This window comes from Anolis sagrei, chromosome 5, assembly GCF_037176765.1.
Source record: "Anolis sagrei isolate rAnoSag1 chromosome 5, rAnoSag1.mat, whole genome shotgun sequence".
Lineage (NCBI taxonomy): Eukaryota > Metazoa > Chordata > Lepidosauria > Squamata > Dactyloidae > Anolis > Anolis sagrei.
In genome coordinates this window covers 168,468,486-168,485,579 of record NC_090025.1, presented here as the reverse complement: position 1 = coordinate 168,485,579, position 17,094 = coordinate 168,468,486, and the positions used below count along the sequence as shown (strand labels likewise).

Sequence of the window (17,094 nt, the reverse complement as noted above, 5' to 3'; positions counted from 1 at the left end):
CTAGGGGAGTTCATTCCATTTACATTCTGGGACACTATCTTAATTCTTTGATCCATAATAGCCATTTATTATTACCTTATTTTCGGTTTCATGGGTGGTCTTCTCAGTCTCCGGGTTTCGGGTAAGATGTCTCGGGGATTTCTTCCTCGGTCTTTTTCTCTTCTTTTTGATCTGGTTTGCTTCTAGAGGAGAGTTGTCTTCGCCGCTGTCGTTCTCACTAGTTCCTCCTTCTATCCTTGGGGTTATGGGAGCTTCTCTGACCTCTTCCATTGGATTACCCCGCGGTTCGTTTTTTAGTATTGTCCAGAGGACAAAGTTTTTAGCTTTGTCCTCTGTGGTGAGCCAATGTTTGGTGTTATTCCATGTGACCATCACTCCCTCTGTTTTTTCCCATCTGAATCGAACATTCCTTCTTTTCAGTTCATCTGTCAAGAAGCAATATTTCCTTCTTCTTTCTAGTATTGTTATTGGTGTTTCCTTGAGGATCGCGATTTTATTTCCCTTGTACATTATTGGGGATTTCGCATTTTCTCTGAGGATTGCATCTCTTGTTGTTCTCTTTGTAAAGAAGACCAAGACGTCACGTGGGACTTTGTTCTTCTTCACATAGTTAGAGTTTATCCTCAGGACCCAGTCTAGGTGGTTATCTATAATGTCTGGAGTTGTCTTGCATAGGGGTAATATTAGTTCCATTATTATTTCTCTAATATTTTCATTATCCTCTTCTATTACATTGCGGAATCTTAATTGATGTTCTTTTTCTCTAAATTCTTGTGTCTCCTTATGAAGTGTTAGCGCGGAGATTTCCCCTTCCATTGTTTTTAGTTTCTTTCTTAAATCAAGTTGTTGCTCCTTAAAGTTCTCATTCTCTTTTTTAAGTTTACTATTCTCTTGTTTCAGTCTGGATATATCTTCTCTCGTCTTGGTCATCTCTCTCTTAAGAGCATTGTGTAGTTCATCTTTTAGGTCTTTCTTCATCTCTTTAAGTTCTTCTTTTAAAGTTGCATTTTGCGTGTCTTGTGATTCTTTTAGGTCTTTCTTCATCTCTTTTAATTCTTCTTTTAACGCTGCGTTCTGGGTATCTTGCTTCGTTTGAATGTTCTGTATCACTAGATGTAGTTTGGTTATTTCTGCTAGCACATCTTTGATGTTCGGTTCTTCTGGCGGTGTGTCTTTCTTGTTGCTCATCTTTTTATCTTTCTCTTTGTCTCTTTCCTGTTTTTTTTGGGCAGACATCCCTGTTTTTGTTCTTGGGTCCTCCTTAGTCCTTTTTGCTGTCTTTTTGTCTGTTTTGAGTCTTTCCTGGGTGCTCTGGATATTTTGGGTTTCCTTCTGTGCTTCTTTATACCTTTAAAGCTTTATTCTTACTCTCACTATCTCTCTCCTTGATTGGTTCTCTTCGCTTTTCCTATGACCTCTCTCTCCTCCTCTCTCCCTTCCCCACTTTGCCTTCTTGACCGCTGAGCTTTCCTTTACTTATTATTTGTTTAAGTTCAGTTCGCTATATTCAGTTCATTAGGTTAAAGTTAGTGTGTACCTTATGTTTGGCTCAGTTGTTGTCGTTGTCTTGTCTTCTTTTCTTCTATACTCTCCTCTGTTCCCCCCTCTCAGCTTGTTTTGGTCGTATTTGGTTACGTTGGTCTGCTCCTTTCTCGCGTTGCTTCCTTGTCCCGCGTTTTCTCGCGAGATTTCCTCCGCGCGCTTCCTTGTTCTCCCTCTTTTTCTCAGTTCTTGTTCGGACTTCAAAGAGTGAGGGTGCTGAGTCGCGGCGCGGGGGACAACAGCAGAGGATGGAGTCAGACGCTTGGGAGGGGAGGGGAGTGCGAGTGGAGGCGAGCGGAGGCGAGCGGAGGCCGCCGGGGGCAGGCCGGAGCGAAGGGTCGACGAAGCAGTGAGTGAGGGGGCGAACCGGAGGCCAGCCACGCCGCTCCCGAGGCGCCGTGCCGCCGCCCTCAAGTCAACCGCGAGGCAGAAGACGGAGCGTGAGGTACCTGTTTTTTGTTCTTTTCTTTTTTCTTCTGACGCTCTTAGGCTCTTGCCCTTTCTACTTCGTGTGTTCACTCTCTTTCACTCTCTTTCCTCTCACTTCTCTTCTCTTCTCCTTCCTTTCGTCCTTTCTTTCTGTCTCTGACTCTCCCCTTCTCTCTTTCTCACCGGGCGTTTCCCGTTTACTATTTGTTGTTTTGTATTTGCTGTTTACTTTTTCCTTCTTTCCTTCTTTCCTTCGTCTCTCACTTGTCTTTCTTCTGTTTCCCCCCTATTTTCCCTTATTGTTTGTAGCTCAGACCATCTCTTTTCTCTCTTTTCTCTCTCTGTAGTGTGGGGTGTGGGTTTTAAAATAACGGCCGGCGTTCTAATTCTGGCCTTGGCCTTTCTTGCCACGGCCAGGTATTCCCACTTCGTGCCTTTGCCTTATGACTTCTTGGGGGGCCCCCCCCGAGGAGGCACTAGTCTAAGGTCTCGACTGCCCTGTTTACATCCACTGGGCAGGGGGAGTAACACTCACCCAGAGGCTTCGAAGGGGGCAAGCTCACGGCAAGAAGCTAGAGCTTGCTACGTCCGCCATCATGCCGCTACCGGAAGTCCTCGTGGCTTGTTGTATTTTATTAGGACTTCAGTTTCCATTGGCCGCAGCTAACCTGACAGGCAGGTGCATAAGAGTAGTTTTAATTTAACACATATCTGGTCCCCCATCCTAATACAAACTCTGCTGCTTCTGGATTTTTTGAATGCCTGGGCAGAGAAATTGTTGTAGCAACCATAGGTGGGTTGCCCTTTGTGTCAGCATTGGCATTTTCCCCACTCTTGTGGAATGGCTCTCAACATATCCTGGGTCATATAAAAATCCATAATTTTGACCCCAATATCTATTTTTGTTTTATACGTAAGGTTGACTTATACATGAGTATATATGGTAATAACTGTAGCTTATTTATGTCTTTTCACAATAATCACTTTGTTTCATGGTGCTAAAAAGATTTATTTTGTACAAATTTTCTGTTGCTATGAAGAACTGGTTGCTGAGGCTTTCCCATCTGCTCTCTTCTTTTATTTAAGCTGCAAGTGGAGCATAAGTCATTATGCTACCACATAAAGAAGGATAGAGCACTGATTTAAATGCATGTGTGTATGCTCTTTATGAACCTGGTATGTCTACTCACACTTCACACACAAATCAACAGCAAAACCTGTCCTTCCTGAGATAATAAATTCATAATTGGTGCTTCTTCGTTTGTTTGGGGAAGAAAATTTGACAGCCAGATTTTTTATTATGATTATATAAGGAAAATTATGACTGTGTTGTGGTCCTGATTGAAAATTTCTCCAGTGTTTTGATGCTTGTGGTTTTGCTTGCTTTTTCCAAGACAAAAAAGACTTATCCTTCTCTGGCTTGAACTATATAAGCTTAAGGACCATTGCAGAGGTGATCAATTGACTGATTGTGGAAAATGACTGGCAATTCATTTAAGAGCACTTCACTCTTTCAGAAATTTAACCAAGCTTGATTCATGGTTAGAAACAATTAAACAGAACAAGCACACTAAAAAGTCTATCCTTGATTATTATTTACAAAACTTTCATGCCACAATTTCTCCAAGGAGTTCATGGCAGCATGGTAGATACTCCAGCTTATCCTCTCAGCAACCTCGTAGATAGAGCCTACAAAAATTCCTTTATGGTGATTACAACTCCCAGTTTACCATGTCATGTGACCCGTAATTGTTCATTTGAACATTAGATTAACTGTGCTGAATGAGACCAAAATTCTACCTAATATTGTAATATAGTATATAGTATTCTTTCCAACATGTCCAATCAGATGCCCATAGGAAGCCAACAAATAAGACATGAATACAACATAACTATTTTTATTTCCTAGTAAGGGGTATTGATATTGTTACTGGAGACACCCAATAATCATATCTAGTAGTCAATGGCAAGCTAAACATGCACGATTGAAGGCACGTGAGACTTGAATGCACACCAGTAGGTGTTGTGGGGAAAAGGTGTCTTGCTTCTTTGTTGTGGTCTCATGGGCCTTGACTGACAGCCTGTGTCTACTTCAGACAAAATACTCCAGAGTGAACTGCTCTATTGACAGCACATTAGGGCTGCTGCTGGTGCTGTTTAGTCAGCCAAAAAGCAGCTCTCTGACAAAAAAAAATGGCTGGTGATGTTGTTTATGGTGTGGTCACAAAAGCAGGGGGCGGGGTGCCATCTGATCACCAGAAGTGACATTGCCAGTATGGCTCTGCTTGGGAGCAGCTTCAGGTTGTAGTTGATTGTTTTTGATGTATGGACACCGGGTCACCCCTGATCCATTCCAGTCCAGCTGTCTTCACCTCAAAAACACTGGGATCCCTTTGGAGATTCCAATATGCTCCAATGTAATTCACTGTTTTCCTTAAGCTAGACAAAGAGCTTGAAGAAGTGCTTCTCATGCAACACTGAGATGTTCTGTGGACTTCTTGTAGTTCTTGAAGGATTTGTTCCTTTTATTTGGCCTAGGTAGCCACAGTCAGGGACACCAAAACCTAAACCTTAGGCCAATGGTTAGTCAAAGCTGAAGTAGACTCATGAAACGGATGAAACTTATACAAGAACCGGAAATGAAAGGAGAAGGTTTTGCCGTTATCTGTGTATTTTTGTGCAATTTATGTCATTGCAACAAGGCATTCGGTGCTTCCCTATTGCTATTTATATGCTGTAATCCACTCTGAGTCCCCTCGGGGAGAAGGGCTGAATATAAATAAATTATTATTATTATTATTACTATTATTATTATTATTATTATTATTATCATTATTATCATTATTGTTATTACAAGTGTCATTGATTCAATGAATTTATTTTAGGACCTCTTCACACAGGGCTTTTAGCCCCATTTTGCTGCCTTTAAGCATGGCAAAAGAGGTCCTTTGATGGGGACTGGCAGCTGCCACCAGATGATGCCCAGCAGGCCCGCCCACTTTTTCTCCCAGAGTCGGGGGGGGGGGGGAAGCATCAAAAGGCCCTTCCTCCCAACTATGGGAAGGAAAACATGTTTTGGGTACATGCATTTTAGGGCTAAAAAGCTTGTGGTATGGTGGAAAGGGCAGCAGGGCAATGTGTGCTGCCACATGTTGCTGCCCTTTCTGCCATCTGATGGAGGGGAGGGAAAGAGTGCCAAAGCACCCTCTCCCGCTTTCCATGTGATGAGGAGGGAGGGCACACAGGGCACTACGAGCCACCCCACACGGCTTCCCTTTGTCGATGAAAGCTGGCAAAAGGGCATGGTCCTGTCGAGCCATGTGAAGAGATCCTATGTTGGAACTGCTATAGGTTTGATGAACAACTGGATTAAGCAATCCATCTCTGTGTTTTACAAGAAATATTTTATTAGGGAAAAAATCTCTTAGAAAAAATTATTATGTGACTACCTGTGTTGTAACCTCGCCCAAGAGCAGGCCAGGGTCGATGATTCTTCCAAAGGTTTCCCAGATACCAATCGCTCTGGTTTTCAACCAAACCAAGGACTTGCTGGCCTGGAAAACAAAAATCAAAAGAGACTCTTACACATAAGGTCAAATCTAGATCCTTTTGAGTTATTCTATTTATTGGATTGTCACCCGACATGGAATCAAGGCAGCTCAGTGGGCAAAATGCTATTAAAACAGAGTTGAAACATTAACACATATTTCAATGACAAAACATTTTAAATAGTTAGAAACACAAGTTCAAATACACTAACATGCAAAAATATAGAACATATTTTGTAAATAAAAAGTCCCTTAGTAAGTAATCCATTCTCAAAAGCCCAAATAAATTTATTCTTGTTTGTCAGAAGGAGAGCAGGGATAGAGCTGCTTTAACTTCTCTTGCAAAGGGGTTTTGCAGCCTCGGAACAACTACTGGGGACTCATCCACCTTTATCTCAGGAGCCCTCGGTTAAAAATGGTGGGTGGCTTTAAGTAGACTCTGAGGGTTTGTTTGTGTTGAAGAAGAGGGGGGGGAGGGCTGGAAGAGAGAGGGGGAGAGGGAGGGAAGGAGAAGGCAATTGCAGCAGCAGAGAGGAGTGGGGAGGAGAGAGGCGAGGAGTACATGTGCTGATGGTTTAAGCATGGGCTCTCCTTAGACATAGAAGGGAGACCAGTGAGGATGGCAGGGGAAGAAATCCTGGGAACAGCAGGTCTGTGGGGGAACCTGTTCTGAGGTCCCATTCCCCCCCTTCTAAACTCAGTGATTTAGTACTGTCTGAGAATGCTTTATCATTTCAATTAGATACATCTAAGGAAAAGTGTGAATAATTTGCATTTCAAAATTGCGTGGAAACAATTCAGTTCTCTGAGAGTGCAAGAAAATACTTTGATTGTTTATTCTTGTCTATAAGAACAAAATAAGTGTATACAGCAGAGTCTCGGTTATCCAACCTTCACTCATCCATTGTTCTGTATTATCCAATGCGGTCTGCCTCCCACCAGGATCTACAGCTGTTTTCTAAGTAGCAATGCAGAGCAGGCCTTTCTGTACACCGGCTGCCAGCTGGGAGGGGCAAGATGTGGCCGGCACAGACTTTTCTCATCGGGCACAGCATCCAGCCTGCACCAGCTGTGTGTTGTCCCTCCAGCAGGCACCCGGTGCGCAGAGAGGCCCGCTGTGCAATGCTGCCTAGAAAAACAAACAGTGCATTGCTGCCTAGAAAAACAAAGCTTTTCCTTAATCTCTCCTTATTATCCAACATTTTTGCTTATCCAACATTCTGTCGGGCCATTATGTTGGATAAGTGAGATTCTAATGTATTTACATTCATAGGTAGAACTGAGACAGAAGGGCCTCCTCTCAAGATCTCAAGCCAGGAAGGACTGTTTCAGTGAGTTTAGCTGCTTATTTTTAAAAATTCAAATATCAGAAAATGTTCTTAAAAATAAAGGCAACACGCTCCAAGTGGATCTGTCCAGTATATGAACTCAGACAGTAGGACGAAGGTTGACGCTGACAAGACAGGAAAAGCGTAATCCGCTAACTATAAAGACAACTAATGATCCCAGAAGACTGACGGGAAGTCACGAAAACCCCCATCCCCCTCCCCCCTCCCAAGAACCCCTTCCCCCATCTACCCTCCCCCTTCCACTTTTTCCCCTCCCCCCTACCCCACCAAATCTCACTCCCCACCTCCCAAACACTTGATGTATGAGTAACTAAAACCTAATAAAGATAAGTAAAAAAAAATGTTCAATTTGATTTTCCATTCTCTCTATCTGTCTCAAATACCTTAATTAACTCAACTGCGTTTGGAACTGTTATTACTTCTCAGTCTAAAAAACTTCACAAGGCTATTGTGTAAAGATAACATAGGGCAACCTTGTATCTTCCTAAAAATTAGATTTTTTTTTAAAAAATGAAGCTTTTGGACTTCTGTTTGGCAGGTCTAGACAATTGTTAACTATATTGGCTGTAAGTGATGATGTAAATAAATAACCAAACAAGGAGAATATTGAAACAACCACTTGTATTTTCCTACCGCAAATGCACATTTTGTCTGTCTGTCTATCTATCTATCTGTCTATCTATCTATTAATCATCATCTGTACTCAGCATAGCTTCAAACCTGGGATGTAGTATATACATCTTGAATAATTATGTCATATACATTTTATATGCATCAGAACGATTACTCATAGTCGCACATTTCTAATTTGACTTTTTCCAAGTTTGGGACTCAAAGAGATTTACAACAAGTTAAAAAACCTGTTCTTAAAAATTTACAAGATACAAGAGGTAAAACAAGATTAAACAATCAAAAATTTAAACCAGATTAAAATATGTATGATTACACATGCAGCGCAATTAGCAACATGCAACACATTATTTTGGTTGTTAAAAATTATTTAACCACTCATTTTTTAAAGAATGGATTCCATTTCTAAATATTGAAATTTAGAAAGTTTTCCCACAGTGTAGTCCATTATTTTAGAAAGTGGGTTCACAGGGTTTCTTAGTATATCATCAAATAGCTCTGTTGGGTTATGTTGTTCTTTAAAAGAAATTTCCCATTGATTTTGCTGTCTTAAACTCAGCATGATAAATAATTGGCAACAGCAGTGAAACGTCTGGACTTAATTTGTTTCTATAAGCATAACAAATTCTTAATAAGTGTGGGATTAATATTTTATCTTTAATTGAATTTTTTAAAGTGCCAATGAGAAGTTTATTTTAGGGGTGACTGTCTAAACTTCAAGATCAAATCAATGTTACCAACTCTGCTGTTCATTTGGGTGAATACATGACCCGAAGGCTAATAGAACAATTATACTGGTTTAGTTGAACAGGTCTGGTCCCACAATCTGTCTGGAAAGTTCTACCACCAAGAGGTCATTTGCAAGCCATACCGAGCTTTTGGAAGAAGGCTGTATAAATCAAATTGCACTAAAGCAGAGTTTGTTGGCATTGTTTCTCTTCCTTTAATTACACATTTTTACACTGCTGATTTTCCATGGTTGTCTCTACTTTGTAAGAATACATTGCTTTTTATAAGAGTAACAAGCCTAGAACAATATGTCATCTTAACCATGCATTTTAGTCTACCAACAGATGTTTACTTTAGTTCAGGCGTGAATGCAATTTATTTCTTCAGCAGAATTTCACAATTACCTTTGAATAGCTTCTTACTGTTTACAGGACAAATCTATACATAGATATTTTGTCTCTTTTTATTTGCAGGGAAGTTTACTGAAAATTGTTCAATAGTGATGGTGGGACTTTGTTCCCTATGACTACTTGAAGCGGGCCCCAATTTACATCCAATACTTCCTTTCAAATTAAAAAGAGACTATGCACATCCATAATGACTTTTGTGCGTCATCCTTCATCTCCAAGATGATGGTGAGAATCAGGTTTTTTTTTATTTAGGTCTGTACTGAAACTTAACATTCTTCTTATTACCTCATTGATTTAATAACGGAATATCTCACTGAACCAATTAAATAATAAAAAAACCAACCAAACAAAACTACTCAGTCTGCCTAAACCTAATTTCTTTAAATGTGGATAGAAGATGGGACAGATATACTATCTCTGCCCGTCCATTCCCAGTTGCCTCTGTTAGTTTGGAAGATATGCAGCAATGATGAATTTGGCTATGATTTTCCAAGAGAAAAACATATGTTAGGACATGTAAGAAATCAGTTGGTGAGTGTGTTAACTGAAAATGCAAAGCATGAAGCTGATTGGTTGGGCCATGCCCGGGGAGCTAGCTGAGCCTGGGAGTTTTGGCAGCAGTTACAATTTTAGGCTTGAGCTGTGCAGGAGGTTACAGAGAGAGACAGTTCTTGCTCCATGAGCTGCTAGAAGGAAATGTTCCACATGGACACCGAAAGATCATTTAAATCTCTCTCAAAGGACATTGTGTGAGCCAATGCAACATGATTGTATATATGTTGCTCTGCATTACCAAGAGTAAACTACGTATTCTTTCATGATAATCTGTGTGGCATATTTTCTTTCTCTGGCATGACAGTATGTGGCCTGGTAAAACATTAACTATACATGGTTTTTATTATGCCACACAACATATGCTTAAGTTACAGACCTTCCCCATCACACAAGGAAGTCATGGTGCAGCTGGTATGTGGTTCTAACATGCCTTCCATGTGCATATAAAAAAGAAATGGCTCTACATAATTCAAAGAAATGGCTGTGTATTCTTTCTCAAGGTATTGTTTCTTAAAGCTTTATTTGTTAAAGCTGTACTGGCAACATAGGAAGGCAGATTTAAGAGCTTCATGGAATAATCAATGAGAGAATGGAACTCCAATTATTCAGTTTATTTTGGTGAATCTATCTAACCCAATGCAATCTGCCTTCCTCCCAGGCCCTTTCCGGGCAGGTCCAAAATTAGGGACATGTCTCAGTTTTACCTGAGGCATCCAAATGACACTTCAGGTAAAACAGAATTAATTCAGAGAAAACTGGGATTTTCCAATATGCTCCAGATTAATAAAACATCTGGAAAGATCTGGATCTTAAGCTAAGGTCCGGATCTTTCCAGGTGGGGACCCTGTGGAGATTAATTCCCAGGACTGCCCAAAGGAACAGGATGGCAACCACTCAGCCCCCCATGTAGCCACTCCACCATCAGGGAAAGCTAGGGTTTCAATTGGGGGTGGGGACTAAATCTTGGGAGAACTGGGATTTAGTCATGTGTTAAATAAAATGAAGATGCTGATGTAAGGACCTGGGAGTTTGTTTATGCATGCAAACACTTGTTGACCTTTTGTTACCTAAACTACAGTCACCTTATTGTGTTTTCCTTTTAATTTTTTCTTCTTTATTTTAAACACAGTACATTTAGCACTGATTATTCGGCTATATATATATATATATATATATATATATATATATATTCTCCTAACATATTTCGCATATTTCCTTTGTTTAATACCATTTCACACTGGCAATGCCATCCTAAAAATGTTCATTTTTTCTGTGTTACATTATTCTGACTTGGGAGAAACTCACAGAACAAGAAAGAGAAGGAATATATATATATATAAAAATAAGGTATTGATCTTAGAAGAAACCCATAAGCAAGCATCCATCTTGCGGAGAAAGTTGTTTTCAGGACTATAAGGTTTGTTTTTTCTTATAAACACCTCAGTGTGTGCATAGTATTGTAGATGATGTGGAGTAAATCAAGACAGAATGAAGTCCTAATTGGCACAGTCTGGCATTGATAAAGGGTGGCTCAGATGGAAAAAAAATATTATCAGTGATAAGAACAAGCTGACCCTGTCTAATATCCAGCAATGCATTTCACAACTCAGCAGTCCAAAGAGACTTCTTAGAAAACTACATTTTGGCATCAAAAGAAAAATGTGAAAATCCCATTTGCAAGAAGCTGACGTTGAATTCCCTCTCTACAGGCTGCCAGTCTGCTTTCATTATACTGTTCCAAAATCAAGTCACAAGGGTCGGTCCTTAAACTGATTCATACCAGGTAATGTACAAAGCTTGTTGTTTGTTAATGGATTTGTTTTCACACTTTGGATCTCATGAAGGTTTGTCATTTTGAAACACCCACCTTACTCTCTTATTTTAGCCAATTTTACCACCTATATAATAATATTAAGACAGGCAAATGGGCTCTAAAAGAAAATGCTGCATTGTAGAATGTCTTTATTCACTGTTCTACTCAATCAGCTGTGTCCATTTTCACAATTAGACATATCATTCCTCCCCTCCCATCCTCAAAATAGGCAGAGCATTATCTACCCATTGAGCATGATTTGTCTTTAGTGGGCTATTCTTCTATTACCATTCTTCTAATCTCTCTGCCCAACCCACTTAGCCCCATTTAAAAAAATGTTTTGCACTTTTGCAAATGTCAGCTTTCCTTTGATCCTTTCGATGTTTCATCTTGTGTGTGAGTGGCATCATTTTGGCTCACAACAGGATTGGGACCTATGTGTTAGTATCACAAACAGAAAATATAACTGGAAGTGAATGGAATATTTACATTATGTTTGTATTCACTTTCCCCCACACCTACTGTACAATAAGGTAGGTGAAGAGCATGAAGGGTTTTTTTAGAAAGCAACATTTCAATGCTTTGCTGATGGGCCCTTTTTAAAACTGGCACCACATTGGCTACTTTTTAGGGAAAAAAAAACTTTCCCACTTAATTAAGAAAATGTTATTCTGTAAATCAACATTATTTATTTATTTTTGCTCAAAAACCTGGGATACAGGGCAGCTCACAGCATAATGAAAAGAAAGAAGAAATAAAAGCATATTAGTATAAAACTAGTGTATTGGTATAAAACACAAAATACGAATAGCATTCACATTTATTTATTTTTTGTCGAAAGCATTGCATAATAAATAAGTTTAAAACTGATACAATTATGGGATCACAAGCAGCTAAATAGTTTTAGATCAAAAACAGGCAACAGCAACTGCACTGTCTGTAGCTTTAAACAGTTCTTCCTCTGTGCATGAGGCAGGGCACTGTGGGCAAGCATACAGATGCTGAGTTGTTTGTTCTATTCCACAGTAGCACAAGCTGGCAGATTCTTCTAGGTAGAGCCATTTAGCCATGTTGTTTTTTGATCTGCCAATTCCACTTCTGAGTCTGTTCAGGGACTTCCAAGTTGCCCATTGTTCGTTTGCTCCTGGAGGAAAACCCTCTTGCGGGCTCATCCAGTTGGAATTGCCTGATTTTGCTGCCCATGGGGATATTCCCGCTGTTGCTGGTGAAACATTTAAAGGAATGGTGGTTCTCATGAAACTTTTCCTTGATTTAAGTCTACTAGATGATAGCCATACAGTGGGTGCCTTTCACAGTGTTCAACCTTATTTCTCTAGCAATTGGCAGCAACTTCCTGTTGCACATCGGGGGGAGGGGGCAATGCCAGCTAGCTTATAAAGTCTATCAACAGATGTAGGCTTAAGACATCCTGTGATTATTCTACATGCCTCATTCAGTGCTATATTCATCTACTTCGCATGGGCAGATTTATGCTAGACGGGGCAGGCATACCCAGCAGTTGTATAAGACAAGGTCAGGGCCAATATTCTCATTAATTTTTTGTCTGCACCCCATGCGCTATTAGTAACTTTCTGCAGGAGCTACTTTGTGCTTGGTGTTCGCACAGTTAATGTTCGAGCTAAGGTGACACCAAGATATCTAGGGTGGGAATAGTGTTCAAGCTCTTGGCCTTCCCAGGTAACCTTCAGTTTCCTGTTGGCTTCATGATTACGTAGATGGAAAGCACATACTTGTATGTTGTAGGGTTAGGCTTCAGGTGGTTATCTTTCTAGTATTTTATTATGCAAATATAAGATATAGCATTAACATGATTTAACTTTAAAATGTTTAAGAATAGTTAATAAACATAATAGTGTGTCATTCAACACAATATAGTTTTATCAATATACTTTGATATTTTATTCTATTAACTTTACTGTCTAAGGCTGTGGTTTAAACAAACAAGTACCAAGGAAAGAATGATTCCTAATCTGGAAATGCCATGTATTGAACTTGGGAGGCCAGAATCTTGTATGCAAAATACTTTGCCACTGCAAATCACATTTCTGGATTGCCAGGGAAGAGGCTCTAGGAAGCAGTGACTGTTAAGGGAAACAATCTTCATGTGATTGTCACTGTGTATCTTCAAGTCATTTCTAATGGCAATCTTAAACTTATTGGGTTCTCTTGAAAGATTAATTATGTGTTTGCCATTGCATTAATCTGAGATCAAGAGAATGGGACTTGTTCAAGGTCATCCACTGGATTTCCCACTGTACAAACTGGTCAATTGAGAGCCAAGCAAAACTATGGTTAGGTGGATCTGTAATTGGTTAAGCGAACAAACCCAGAGAGTGCTCAACAATGCTTCCTCTTCATCCTGGAAAGAAGTGATGAGTGGAGTGCTGCAGGGTTCTGTCCTGGGCCCGGTCCTGTTCAACATCTTTATTAATGACTTAGATGCAGGGCTAGAAGGCATGATCATCAAGTTTGCAGACAACACCAAATTGAGAGTGATAGCCAATACTCCAGAAGACAGGAGCAGAATTCAAAATGATCTTAACAGATTAGAGAGATGGCCCAAAACTAACAAAATGAAGTTCAATAGTGACAAATGCAAGATACTCCACTTAGGCAGAAAAATTGAAGTGCAAAGATACAGAATGGGGGACGCTTTGGTCGAGAGCAGTATGTGTGAAAAAGATCTTGGAGTCCTCGTTGACAAGTTAAACATGAGACAACAATGTCACATGGTGGCAAAAAAAGCCAACGGGATTTTGGCCTGCATCAATAGGAGTATAGTGTCTAAATCCAGGGAAGTCATGTTACCTCTCTATTCTGCCTTGGTTAGACCACACCTGAAATACTGTGTCCAATTCTGGGCACCACAATTGAAGGGAGATGACTAAAATGATCCAGGGTCTGGAGAACAAGCCATATGAGGGCATGCTTAGCCTGACGAAGAGAAGGCTGAGAGAAGACATGATAGCCATGTATAAATATGTGAGAGGAAGTCATAGGGAGGAGGGAGCAAGCTTGTTTTCTGCTTCCCTGGAGACTAGTAGGCGGAGCAATGGCCTCAAACTATAAGATGGGATTTCCATCTGAACATTAGGAAGAACTTCCTGACTGTGAGAGCTGTTCAGCAGTGGAACTCTCTGCCCCAGAGTATGGTGGAGGCTTTTAAACAGAGGCTGGATGGCCATCTGTTCGGGGTGCTTTGAATGTCATTTTCCTACTTCTTGGCAAGGCCCACTGTATGGCCCATGAGGTCTCTTCCAACTCTATGATTCTATGAGAGGGGATTTGAATGTCTACAAAACTGTAGTCCAATTCTCAAATCACCACACTACAGTGGCTTTCTCTGAATATGCTTAAAATAGTCTGCAGACCCATCACCTTCAATGAACAACCATATTAGGTGATTTGTAGTCTACAGCAGGAGTCCTCAAACCAAGGGTCATTTATCCAGCCCTTGCTCAGGGTCAACCTAAGTCTGAAATGACTTGAAAGCACACAACCACAACAACAACAATCCTATCTCATCAAGCCAAAAGCAGGCCCACACTTCCCATTGAAATATGAATGTTTATATTTGTTAAAATTGTTCTTCATTTTAATTATTATATTGTTTTTAAGTGGGTTTTTTTGCACTACAAATAAAATATGTGCAGTGTGCATAGGAATTCATTCATTTTTTTTCCAAATTATAATCCGGCCCTCCAACAGTTTGAGGGAGTGTGACCTGGCCCTCTGTTTAAAAAGTTTGAGGACCCCTGGTCTACAGCATATAAAAAATTATAAATGGGAAACTTTGTGGAGGGCAACTTTACAATTACAAGAAAGGACTAGTGAAGGAGCTATTCACATGCCTTGAGGAATCAACAATGACAATTCTCATACTCTGTTAATCCCATATTTTCTTTTGAAAATCAATAGTTTAACCAAAAGCCCAATCAATAAAATTAATTCAATTAAATGATTTAGTTATCAACATTAATAGCTGTGAATTAATCTCCCAATGTAATGAGGAGCAATAAAAATTTTAATTTTCAAACCCAATATTCCAAGCTCTGCATGTATGCTGCAGGTGATCTGTTCTAATAACTTTATCTCACCAACCCTCTATTCCACTACAATAATGTCAGTGTAGATAGGCGATACATATCACATTGAGCACCTTCAATATCACACCTCTCTTCAGTCGTGCAATTGCACCAATCTCCCATTCCGTGGTCCCACAATAATACCCCTGCACAATCTAGAAACCATGTTTTCCCACACTACTGCACACCCATGTGACCTTATTTTTTATCTTTAGTGCAATTATGCAAATATAAAATGAAAGGAAAATAGATAGTTTAGAAATAGGAAGGGGTAGAATCCTACTCAGTTTACTTTATTTTACTTCCAGCCTGCCGGTATAGAAACAGGAGAGATCCATCACACCAACACAGGTGATACTGGGGGTGGAAGCTATTGGTGGGTTTTACCCCAAAATAGCTTGAGACGGGGGAATCACAGAGGGAGAGGCAAACCGGGAAAGAGGTGTACTTGGCACTGTTGCCACCTTTGGTGCAATGCCTTGTGTGATAAAGTCCAAAATCACCCCTGCCCTCAGAACTTAGGACATATTCTACTGTAGTCTGGGACAGTCTAACTCAAACTGAAAGACTATTGAACAAAACAAGCTAGGTAGTTTCTCTCAAGCTACCATAAACTTTTAGCCTCAGCCGTTTATACAAAGCTCTGTGAAAAAAACACCATCTATCCTCAGGAATCGCCTTAGTGGAAGTCACAGCAACAACCTTCTGGGAGTTCTGTTCTGTTGTGATCAGTTCTCCAACCAGGCACTTCCCCAAACTCATTTCAGTTCTCACTGTGTTGGCATTTCAGGCCCAGATCTCCTGAGGTGAAGAATTAGTTGCTCTAATCTTTTGCACCCTTGGAAAAGAGGATGAATTCTTTTCTAAATACAAAGTCAACATTGCAAGTCTTTGCTTGATGAGAGTACAGCAGCTACCACAATGCATTTCAGTTGCTCGGTATTCTATGTTGCTTGTCTCCCTTTTAAAGAGTTATTATAGTAAAATACCGTGACTAACAGCAAAAGCTTTGTCATTGTTTTCTGCTCTGGCCCTACAGTTATGATTAAGTGCACTCTCCTCGCTCTTTGCTACTCCAGGCATAAGTTTAGCTTATGAAAATGAAGCTGTCTTCTTTACTTATTCATATATCATTATTAACAGCCAGACAACAGGGGAAAGAACAACAAGGGCTGCAGTGCAGGCATGGCCACTTTGTGAATTTGTCAATTTAGGCTGAGTCAGAGTGGGTTGTCCCAAATAGAGCAACATCTTTGTGACTAAACAAAAGACACTTCTACTATGAAGAGAACCCCCCCCCCCCACCCTAGGTTTTCCAAGGAGTATTATCTCAACATTTCATATCATGATCCCCCCCTTTTATTTGCATTTGAATTTTACTGTTTTTGGTAACATATAATTAATTGGGAAATATATACAGTCATTACATGTTGATTTGTAGTACAAGAAAAAACGAATATTTCACTCAAACGGTTATTGGACTGGGATTTAAGAGAATTACAATGGCAAAACAATATAGTAAAATGGTGGCCTTGGACATTTTTTTTTTAAAAAGATAATGTTAAAAACAAAAAAAATGTGATCAATATATCACTCTTTAAGAAATGGCTAAATGGCATTTAGTGTATGTGGAGGACATGTAAGGTAACACTCAATATGTTCTTACTTTCCCAAGATTTCAGAACTATGTTAGAATCTTTTATTCTTACCAAATCAAATGTTTGAATTGTATTGTATTATGCAAATTATTCCACTCTATGGCTCATGTGCTGCAATAGATAATTGCCTCGATTTCTTTAAGGAGAATTCTGCATATAGTTCTTTACCTTTGCATCCATTTTGTACCTTACTCTAGTTAGTGGACCTTGAAGTTTCAGGAAAACATGCAGCAGGTCCCATAATTTTTGGTCAGCCCACTTTTCCCATACAGTAGCACCCAATAGACAACTATTTAATTTCAAAAAGAAAAGAAAAGCTGAACTA

The 17,094-nt window shown here is 39.9% G+C and overlaps 1 protein-coding gene across 1 annotated transcript in view; it reads right to left on the bottom strand.

The window, feature by feature from the left end:
- The window catches only part of LARGE1 (LARGE xylosyl- and glucuronyltransferase 1), a 388,170-nt gene that overhangs the window by 100,436 nt on the left and 270,640 nt on the right, over positions 1-17,094 (bottom strand). Inside the window, exon 7 of the mRNA XM_060776947.2 lies at positions 5,421-5,525. Coding sequence (XP_060632930.2) covers positions 5,421-5,525 — 105 coding nt within the window. The remainder of the gene's footprint in view (positions 1-5,420; positions 5,526-17,094) is intronic.